The sequence below is a fragment of the Echinops telfairi genome, unplaced genomic scaffold, assembly GCF_000313985.2.
Source record: "Echinops telfairi isolate 266 unplaced genomic scaffold, ASM31398v2 ScPeMD7_60;HRSCAF=208, whole genome shotgun sequence".
NCBI classification, from domain to species: Eukaryota; Metazoa; Chordata; class Mammalia; order Afrosoricida; family Tenrecidae; genus Echinops; species Echinops telfairi.
The window spans coordinates 3,194,228-3,205,493 of NW_022103958.1; the positions used below are offsets into that span (position 1 = coordinate 3,194,228).

The 11,266-nt window shown below is 47.0% G+C and overlaps 1 protein-coding gene across 1 annotated transcript in view; it reads right to left on the bottom strand.

The window, feature by feature from the left end:
• Positions 1 to 284: 284 nt before the first annotated feature.
• The window catches only part of PTPRJ (protein tyrosine phosphatase receptor type J), a 51,795-nt gene continuing 40,813 nt past the window's right edge, over positions 285 to 11,266 (bottom strand). Inside the window, exons 21-23 of the mRNA XM_045291115.1 lie at positions 10,781 to 10,941; positions 8,444 to 8,579; positions 285 to 3,887 (exon numbers count right to left, since the gene is read on the bottom strand). Of these exons, the coding sequence (XP_045147050.1) occupies positions 3,729 to 3,887; positions 8,444 to 8,579; positions 10,781 to 10,941 (456 nt within the window). The 3' untranslated portion in view covers positions 285 to 3,728. The remainder of the gene's footprint in view (positions 3,888 to 8,443; positions 8,580 to 10,780; positions 10,942 to 11,266) is intronic.

Below are 11,266 nucleotides of genomic sequence, written 5' to 3' on the forward strand. Positions count from 1 at the left end.
CCTCTACCTCTATGTACCTGGAATGGCCATCCTCTGGCACTCTATCTGCTGCTATTCAAAGGTTTCCGGTGGTGACTACTGTAGAAGTATCCTACCTCCTTCCTTCTTTCTAAGGTGTTCTCAGTCTGGCACCAGGGGTGTTTTTTGAAATACCAGTGGCAGAGCTTCCAGCATCATCGCAACACACAAGCCACCACAGTAGGACAAACAGATGAGTGGAGATGGAAATAAAGTAGGGAAGGGAGAAAAAATCAACTAAGACGTAATGTGTCGACATTTTTTTTTTAATATTTGGTATTTGTAAGTCTTTTTAAAAAAATTATTCAGGCCATTTTTCCTTAAAAAAAAAAAAAAGTAACCAACAGCAATCCTCTGTACAAGTATAACAAACATTAGAAATAGGCATCACTCCAAAATAGTTACAAGAAAATTACAGTTTAGAGTCCACATCAACACTTCCTATTCATATGTGCCCCCGAGGGAGGAAAAGTTACAGTATGTTAAACACACAACTGCTACACAGTAGTCTGAAACCTCAGAACTTGGACTTTTTGATCAGTCACCAAGACTTGTTTAGCTAAACAAGCGCAATCAAGCATTTTTAAGGACCAGGGCTCTTCCATCCTAGATGAAAAGCAAACATAGATCAGCTACATAAGAGACCCACCACCCCAACCCTAACCCAACCCCAGGAGCCTCTGACTTTGGAAAGTCGATGATGCCAAAGTCTGGCTGGAGGTCACTACATGACCACAGTGAACAGATCCCAAACGGTCATTGGTTAAGTTCACCTTTGGAGGCAAAACTCTCTGTTCTTGGCAGAAGACATGAATGGATCAACTCTGCCATACTGACTGGCCACCACGCTTGGCCCTCTCCTTGCCACCAAACCCCCACTGTTCTGCCTGGAGCTGTCCAATACTAACCAGGGGTGAGGAACCCAGCCCCGCAGAATTCCACTGGACTTCCCAAGCTGCGGTTCACTGCTCCTAGGCGCTGGACGCTAAGAAGCACTCACTCTCCTCTCGCTTCAGGAACCTGAGCAGCAACCATCATCCCACGTGTCTTTGCATGTACATGCGACTCTCCCTTCTTCCGCTGCTGAGCTGCAAACACACTCACTGCCCCACTGGCCCTGTCCCCAGTCCTCTGCAGAGAAGCATCCCGGACTGTGTGTGACCTGCCTGTTGGCATTCCAGACCTCCCCGCCTCGAGCTGGCCTCCCAGCATCCTGCAGTGATATCGAAGATGGCCACTGCCCTCCTAAGCCCACGTCAGGTGGGAGAGAGAATGGTTCCTGGTGTTAGCTTTTTCTTATGCATATCTTTGTGTTATTACTGTTATCATCGTTGGAAGGGGTTTGTAAAGGGGCAATTCCTTTCCTGTGAATTCTCTGCAGTCTACTTCCCACTTGCGGGGCAGAGAGGGGGACCGGGCTGAGTGCCTGCAAGGGATTTGACCCTTAGGTTTTCAGACACACTGGAGTAGGGACGGGGGGGTGGCCCAAGGAACCGCTGAACAAAGTCACAGACCTGTCAGGGCTCTGCCATCAGTCAAATCCAGCTTTCCTCTCACCCTAGGGACAGCATGGCTTCCCTGAGTCAGATCTACAGGGCCAGAGCCCCACTCCGAAGTTAAGCCACGTGGGCTCTCCTGGCCAGACCAGTCTAGTCCTTCAATGAGCTGCTGGCTACCTACCAAAGAAAGCCAAGGAGTCAGGGGGGGAAAAAAAGTGCAATTTCCACTTGGGAAGTAGAGTTTTTCCCCCAAACCTGAACACCCTACCATGTCTCCTCTTCATCCATTCAGTACCTCAAAGGGAAGGGGGCAACAAGAGGCATGTAGCACCATCCCGCTCAACAGCACTGAAGGCTGTAGGTGCATACGCTGTGGTGCACCCTACCAGGCCCTCAAATGCCCATGTGCATGCCCACTCATCAAAGTGCCAGGTAGGCAAGGAGCAGGCAGCATTAGATTGGTTCCCACAGACCAACAGTGATTGGGTGGGGTCGTGGGGTGCTCGGAGTCCACCCAGCTCCCAATTTTCAATAGGACGCATTCGTCCTGAGCTTACAGCAGGATTTCTGACTATAGGAAAGGGCCCCAGGCCTCCAGGGAGTGGGCTAATTCCTTCATAAGTCCTTGTATACTTCATTGTCTGTGAGAGGGTAACCTCAAAACGTCTTCAAAATATCACCTGAGCCACAAAGTAAAAGAAATGAAGATCCTTTCATGTTAATGCCTTGAGAACGCTACAGATTATGTACCAGTCAAATAAATCCACATCAACTCTGAAATTCGTGGTGGATATACACCTGAAGACGAAACTGAAAAAAGAATCTACATTTGAAAACAAAAAAAAAATCAAAGGAATTACAGCAGCAGTATACTGAAAAGAGGTTGTAAAAATAATAATTACATCCTTGATACAAATTCAAACTGTATACACCTCAACTCTGACTCGTACGAATGACTGTTGTTTGGAGCGTTTATATACACACAGCAGATACCAAGACGTGTCACTGCAGAGAGAGACTAAAGCCAGTGGATTTGTTTCTTTGGGGGAGGAGGGAGGTGAAAAAGGGCTGATTTGACACTGTTTTCACACGGAAGTGTTCACAGATTACCACGCTTTTAAACACGCGCGCGTGCACACACACACACAGACACACATAAAATGCCAACCTGAGTAAAACATTACTAAAAAACCTAGGGCTTCATGATACACTAAGTCACATATTGCACCTTTAAATAATTCTTCTTACCAAATACAGAAATGAGACCAAGGGTAAGACGGTTCAGAAAAGGAGGCTGTGCCATCACGGGGGTCCTCTCTTCTTTCCCCGCAAAGTCTCAGGGTGGTATTGGAGTCTCCACTCTTACCCAACCCAGGGGCCGAAGGTGTCGCCAATAGGCAAGTCCTTGAGGAAGAAGAGGTGGGCAGGGGACGAAAAGATGGCGCACAACACACGGGAGCCAGCGGGGAGAGGAAGAGGCCTCCTCCACCGAGAGAGAACAGGATGTCACCCGGAAGGCAGAGCCTTGGGTCCTAAACTACTGCTTAAATATTCCGCATATTCCAATCAATTAGGAGATTCAATACAAAAATAGAGAATATCTACTGAGTTTTGCCTGTGGAAGCATAATTCAGAAAAGGCACATGGTCAAATAGGAAAAAAAAAACAGAAAGAAAGAAAAGTCATGTCAGACAGGCACCACACACCTCTTCTGACACGGTAATCGTCCACAATGATGTGTTTTCCATCAGCAAGATTCCCAGCTATAGTAGGTAAAAAATAGGCCTCTGATACTTAAAATATATGCAACCCAGCACAAGCCTTGCTTTCGCATGTGAGTCATAGAAAATAGTCTTTTGTAAAAAGAACCTGTTTTGAAAAAGAAAAAAAGAAATAGTACAGCTCATTTCTCCTGGTTTCCCATCATCCTCAAGGGAAAATAAACAGCCACAAAACTCATTCCCTCTCCCCTAGGTAATCAGGGATTCGGCTGCCCTGCTCACCAGCCATCTCCAGCCCCCGCCAGCCCCAACTTTTCACTCGTCATACTACACACCTGCAGCTCCACACCATTGAAATTAGTTGGAACAAAACAGAACACAGATGTAAGATAGGAGACATATGAAAACATGTCAACCGCAGGGTGTTTTCCCCTTTGCTGTGGGCGTAACCGTCTGTTTGGCTGACTCCAGGAAGTTGGTCCTTTGGAAATCAGGCGATGTAACCATTTGTCTTTCCAAACGTGGGCACCGGCGAGAGATTCTCATAGATTGTCATTGCAGTTGTGTTCTGGTAGATGAGATCTACCTTGGAGTCCTTCTGGGCTCGGATGATATCCAGAACACACTGATTGAGGAAAACGTACTGGTCCTGGGGGTACAAGGAAAGAGTGAGTTCAAATGAACATGTGGCCCCCACGATCAGTTTCAGACCCAAAAGTGAAAACTCTGAACTCACTGCCTTTGAGTCAATTCTGACCCACAATGATCCTATAAGCGATGGCTGAGCCCTGGTGTAGTGGTTACGTGGTGGGTTACTAACTGCAAGGTCAGCAGTTTGAAACCACCATTTGCTCCTTGGGAGAAAAACTGGACTTTCTACTCCTGTAAAGAGTGATAGTCTGGAAAACTCACAGCGGCAGTTCTACTCTGTCCTGTATGGTCATTATGAGACCAGTGTCTGTCCATGTAGACGGATTCCCCCAACCCCAATCCCAGCTCCATCCAGCCACCAGCAAACCCTACGAGGTAACAGGTCAAGAGGCAGTCACATCGTGGAGGCACGCTGAAATCACAGAGACCAGGGCCCATTCAAAAGCTCAGCACTAGACTATCTGGAATATTCAAATAGTTATTTGGAAGCAGAGGTTCAGCCTTCCCTTAAAGACCCAAGAGACTTAGTCTCACCTCCTCTCCCCAAGGAGAGCGAAAAGGGAGATGTGGGAGGAGGAGCGGGGAGGTGGCGGTGCACATTCGAACTGTAGAAAGTCTTGGACAAAAACTCCCTGGCAAGTGAGGCTGTGCAGGCTAAGAAGGAAATTGTCATTCGCAACAGAGGGAGAGGCAGCGAAAGGGAGTGAGTGATAGGGACTGAAGGGAGCAGACTGGAATCCTCAGTGAATCATTAAAAAAGCAGGAAGAGATGGAGCATGCTGCCCCAGCAAAATATCCATGATACCGCAAGAGAAAAAAAATCATGAGGCAGGATTTTATAATAAAACAGGGTCCAATGTCACTCACACGTCATGTGGATTTGTGTGTGTTATGTCAACAGACATCCACAAAGAGCCCTACACGGATATATGCCGACCTGTACACAGAAACAACTTCGAGGGAGTCGGGCTGGGCGGAAAAAATTAAGAGGGAAAATATATTGTAGAGCGTCTGAGTTAGTTAGTTCATTGTGTCAACCTGGCCGATAAACACATGTGGGATTAATTGAAGGGCGGAGGGATAAATGGCTCCGTGATCCTCGCCTTTCTAGTTCTCGGGTCTCTTGCTTTGTGATGGCTGCACCAGGGTGCAGCTGCCTTAGCAGTTCCCTGCTTCAGCGTGCAAGGCTCACTTCCTGCAAGACATCCCCAAGGAGAAACTGCATGGACCTACCTCGGTGCAACCCTGGGTGCTGGAGCACTCGTGTGGAGACCCCTGCCAGTGCTGAGATGCTTACACATTCACTGACTCAGCTTTCCGCCTGCAGTCGGCATCATTGCCTCTGTTATGTGAGATGGAGGAGGACTTTGTGGATTGGTGTTGGACATATGGGTTAATGGGTTAATGTTGGACTTGTGGGCTTGGACAGCATTGGGTTGGGATGTTTTCTTGATGCACACTTTATATAAAACTCTCTCTTATACATGAGTTTCTGTGGATTTGTTTCTCTAAAGTACCCAGACTAATACAGCGTCCTAGGTTATTTTTCCCCCTATGAGCAAGTATTACTGTCAAAATCTAAAAATAAAAAAAGAGAGAGAGGAGGAAATAATTCGTAAGATTTTTTTTTGTTTTGCAAGAGATTAAAAGACCGAGCCACAGTAACTCCATTGACGCCACTGCCAGCCAAGGCCGAGTCATAGTAACGCTACAGGACAGAGTAGACTAGAGCTGCCCGCAGGGTTTCTAAGGCTGTAGTCTTTATGGAAATAGACTACCACATCTTTCTCCCCTTGGGTGGACAGTGGGTTCAAACCACCAACCTTTTGTTTACCAGCAGAGCTCTTAACCACTGTGCCACTAACGGCTCCTTTGAGAAACACAACTACATATAATTAGAACAGAAAAAGGAAACGCTTTTCTTCTGACCAATGCAGGAGGGAAATTCCACTCTTTTCATCATAGCCATGCTCTCTCCCCAAAGATGCACCCCTATCTTGAACACATCCCCTGCTGGACTGAAAACCACCACACCAATTCCTAGAGTTCTAAAATGGTACAGGCAACAGCCCGATACAAATGTCCTGTGTTTCTCTGACTCTGCTCAAGGTGCGTTCATCCATGCAGCTTAGAGGAAGGCTCCTTTCCAGGATCCTCTGTTGTGAGCATGCACAGAAAACGCTGCTCATGAGGAACAGTTAGGGGAAGGCCAAGTTCAATGGCCTACCACAGATGATGACGTCGATACGCGGTGACTGCTCAGAAGTACACTGGTGTTTTCATGCCTGGACATTGCTGAAAGGGCACAAGTTAACTCATGCTTGCACTCACATTGGATCATGCAGTTTGAAAGCAATCCAGATCTCTATAGGACTTGGCTGCACTTGACGATTTGGGCTCGAAAGTCAACAGAGTAAGCACGCATTTTCTCCATTGGTCAGCAGTCCTCCCTGTGGCTCAGAGAGTCTACCCTCTACATGAGAACATTTAGGCTGGTTGAGAGCACATTGCTATTACTGTTAGGTGCCCTTGCATCAGTTCTGACTCACAATGACCCCACATGCAACAGAGTAAGACCCTGCCCGGTCCTGGGTCATCCTCACACTGGTCCTTATGTTTGAGCCATTGTGGCGGCCACTGCGTCCATCCACCTTGTCCAAGGTCTTCCCCTTTTTCCAGCCCTCCACTTTACCAAGCACGATCTTCTTCTCCAGGGACTGGCCTCTCCTCACAACATGTCCAAAGAACAGGACACCCAGCCTCCCCATCCGCGCTTCCGAGGACATTGCTGCGCTAGTGCTTCCAGCATCACTACTATTAATGGCTAATGGATCGCTCGGTTAACGGTGAATGGTTTCATTTGCTTGTTTCACGGATGGTCAGATTTTAGAAACAATGAGTGGGAAAATGCCAATCCTATAAGTTTAACCAAGAAATCAAAGTTCAGAGACTTGTTAGAATTATTTTTTATTCTAACCAGTGGCAGGAAGGGAAATCACTTGGATCTTGGTTTGTTACCCTATCGTAGCTATTAATTTTACTATGCCCCTACATCTCAGGAGAAAGATAGGCTTTCTATTTCCATAAAGAGTTAGTCTTAAATGAGTGCTATAGCAAAATGTGGTGAAGAAATTAGATGGTGCCCAGCTACCTAGTAAAACAGCATCTGGGATCTTAAAGGCTTGTCTCCAAACAAGCAGCCATTTAAGTGCGATGTCAACTAAGTCCACGTGGAAGCACACGGTCATCAGTCACCAAAGGTTTGTGAGGCGTCTAACCCGAAACCGAACGAGGAAATAGTATCAGAGCCTCCACTGTGAGAATCGGATTTGCAGAAGGCTATGAATGACAGTGGGAGCCCAAGAGACATTTGTGGGAACGACGTAGGAAAGAAGCCTCCCGTGAACTCCCTTGATCCAGAATAGAGGGGTGGGAGGGAAGTGCTTACTAAACAGAGTGCCTTGGCGATGAGTATAACCGATCAAAGGGCTAAAGCTGACCAGAACAGTTAAAACCTTGTCACCTGATCCTCCCCTCCCTCTGATGCATGCTGGACCTGACCTGGTTTTCAAAATATTCTGTATTATTTGTTGTTTTCTGTTTGTTTGTTTGTTCATATTAGGGTTTATCTCAGCTGTCTTATGTCATTGAAGATCACCTTCTTGAATTTATGTTATTCGTTTTCCTGTTTCTCAGTATAGGAAACCCAAGATTGATGAACCTATAGGGTCAGCAAATAGAATAAGGGGGGGTGTGGGGGGGGGGGTGGGGTATACAGTGGTGGTGGATAAAAGGAAGACAATGTCAAGGATTCCAGGAAAGAAAAGCTTGTTTGCAAACTGATTGTGGTAGCAATTGGACAATACTGCTTGATATGATTGAACCATGGAATGATATCTGTATTAACTCCCAATTAACAAGAGATTTAGGCTTAGAAGCCCACGAGGTCAGTTCTAGTCTGTCTATAAGGTTGCTGTGAGACCTAGGATCAACTTGATGGCAGTGAGTGTGTTGTTTTTAGGGGCAAGGATGTTATGGCCCTTTGGCTGTGAGTGTTGTTGGTTGTTGTCAGAGCAGCCCTGGCTCCTGGCAATCCCGTGCACAATGGGATGAAGCACCGTGGGGCCCGCACCATCCCCACGACTGCAGCGAGCCGTAGGACTTTCTTTCACTTGACTGATATCCAGAGGCCTATCATCAGGCCTTTCTTCCCAGTCAGTCTGAATATTCTGCTGAAATCTGTTGGGCATCGCAGCTATATGCATGCCCTCCCTGACAGATGGGTGGGGGCTAAGTGTGAGGGGCACTGGGCCGAAATCAAACCCAGGTCTCACTCAGCTAGAGCAAGCATTCTACCCCTGCACCACGGGTCTCAGTGTACATATGGGGTCATGCCGAATCATGGAGACATTAGTCAATTCAGGGTCTCTAAAAGACCCCCCACAGTCAAGAGCCAGAAAGGTCTAGAAGGGCAAAAATCTCTGAACACCAGTGTGGCATGATGCCAGCCTTTGGAAATGGTTGGCAAGGTGGACTGTTAGATCTTGGCCTCACCTCGGTCTGCACCATTAAAGGCCTGTGCATCCGGAGGTCATACACAATCCCGTACACGTCCACAGTGTTCTCGTTCTCCATCTGGTAGATGAGACGATCGATGGCGATGAAGGTGCCTGTCCTTCCAACCCCCGCACTGAAAGACAGAGGAGATACGCCTGTCACAATGGGTCCCATCCACCATCCAACCCCCAACCTTTCCTACGCGGAGATTGTTTCTCCCTTTCTAAACCAACCTCGGCAGGCTGTGTGCCCCTCTCTGGTGACAACTCATGGTGGTCATAGAAGTTCCCCTGATCTGCTCCACTAACACCTGTGCTCCACGGTCTTTGAGGCCAGTGCTCAGGCCCATGAAGCATTTGATAGGTTAGAATGGCTCCCCTTAGCTAGTCAGATGGTCCCAGCTTGGGACTGGGACCCAAAGGCCCCCATTGAGTCAAATGCCACAAACCAAGCATTTCCCAAGAGCCTCATGACCCACAGTTCCAGTCAAGAAATCCCTTCCCTCCTTCTGTCCCGAATTGATTGCTTTTTGCTGTAAAGCTAATTTCTTATTGTGCTAGAGCAGGAATTATCAAAACTGTTTCCTGTGTGAATGGTTACCTCCTGCATTCTAATTGATTCTGATTCATAGCAATCCTATATAAGGTTTCTGAAACTGTAAGCCTTTTTTTTAAATCATTTTATTGGGGGCTCTTACAGCACATTGTGTCAAGCACATTTGTATGTTTCCATCATTTTCAAAACGTTTTCTTTTTATTTGAGCCCTTGGTATCAGCTCATTTCCCCCCTCCCCCACTCTCCCTCACTCATGAATCCTTGATCATTTTTTTCCATGTCTTACACTGACTGCTATCTCCCTTCACACACTTTTCTGTGTCCATCCCCCTGGAAGGGGGTTTTATGTTGCTCATGGTAATCGGAGCTCCCTTTCTCATGCCACCTTTCCCTTCCCCTCCTGGTATCACTACTCTCATTATTGATCCTGAAAGGGTTATCTATCCTGGATTCCCTGTGTTGTAAGCTCTTATCTATGCCAGTGTACATTCTCTGATCTAGCCGGATTTGTAAGATAGAATTGGGGTCATGATAGTAGAGGTGAGGAAGCATTAAAGACCTAGAGAAAAGTGATATGTTTCATCAGTGCTATACAACACCCTGACTGGCTCGTCTCTTCCTTGTGACCCTTCTGTAGAGGGATATCCAATAGTCTACAGATGGGCTTTGGGTCTCCACTCCGCCCTCCCCTTCATTCACATCAATATAATTTTTTTGTTTTGGGTCTTTGATGCCTGATACCTGATCCCATTGACACCTCATGATCAGAGACTGTAAATCTTCACTCCGCCCATGTACTTTATTTATTTAAAATCATTTTATTGAGGGCTTGTACAACTCTTATCACAATTGAGACTGTAAATCTTTGAGGGGGCAGACAGTCTTGTCTATCTCGCTCAGAAGAGCTGGCAGGTGTGAACCATTGACCTTACAGTTAGCAGCCTAACCCACAGAATCAGCAGAGAGTAAATATGTTTCGTTTTGTTTTTTGCCTTTGGGACCAAGTAGTCTCTATCACAACTACTCAACTCTGTCATTGCAACATGATGGCAACCAGACCATACCATACATGAATGAATGAATGAATGAATGAATGAATGAATGAATGAATGAATGGGGATGGCTGTATTCCAATAAAACTATGACTGAAACAGGAACCTGGCCAAATTGAGCCTGTAGGGCATAGCTTGCCAACCTCTATTCTAAGGTTCAGGGCTTAGAGCAGAAGCCTATGGTCGCTTGTTCATGTTGTTGTTAACTCTGTCACGTTGGCCCCTGACTCATGGTGGCCCCATGCACAACAGAATACAGTACTCCCTGGTCCTGCGTCATCCTTACCAAGGGTTGTAAGTTGGATCATTGTGATCCACAAGATTTCCCTCTGGCTGACTTTCAGAATTACATCATCAGGCCTTTTTCCCCTATACTACCTTAGTTCAGAAGCTCTGCAGATACCTGTTCTGCATAACAGCAACACACAAGCCTCCACTGTCAGGTGGGTGGGGGTTGGGCATGAGGTGCCTTGGCCAGGAATCAAACCCAGGTCTTTCACGTGGAAGGGCAGAATTCTACCACTGAACCACCACTGCCAGCCCGTGTCTACACCTTTCTTGAATTTGTAAATACCTACTGAATTCCCTCTTATTCCTTGCTCTCCTGATGTGCTCATAAATATATGCCTTACAGGGTCAACCTGTCACTTTAAAAGTCCAGGGACCCCTCCCTCATCCCACCCCACCCCAAGTGTGCACGCACACACATGGAGTGCCAGCTGCATACCTGCAGTGCACCAGAATGGGCGTTTCAGGAGGGCTCTGCTTCATGTAGTCACGCACCAGGTAGCGGAAATTGATGAGCAGGTCAGTGGTGTCAGGAACACCATGGTCCGGCCAAGAGGTGAAATGGAACTGTCGCAAAGGGTGATTCTCACTTGTCTGGACCTAGAAGTCGATGTAAGGGGTCCAAGTTAGAGAGGATCACTGCAAACACGCCAAGACAGACAAGTGAAGCCAAGCGGCCGTTCAATACTGGACTCCCCGGGACAGAAGACTCAACAGTAGGACTTATTTGATCGGATGCATGCCCGACAAAAGGGACCTGTGTTTTGATGTGCCATTTCCTGGCAATGCCTCGATTTCCCAACACTGCCTGGAACACCTACACAATTTCTTTGCATTGGTTGTCGCATCTTTGGGGAGAAAGGATGCCATGCGCACATGTTTGAAATCGGCTGAACGTAACTGTTAGCACTCGTGGCCAATGAAT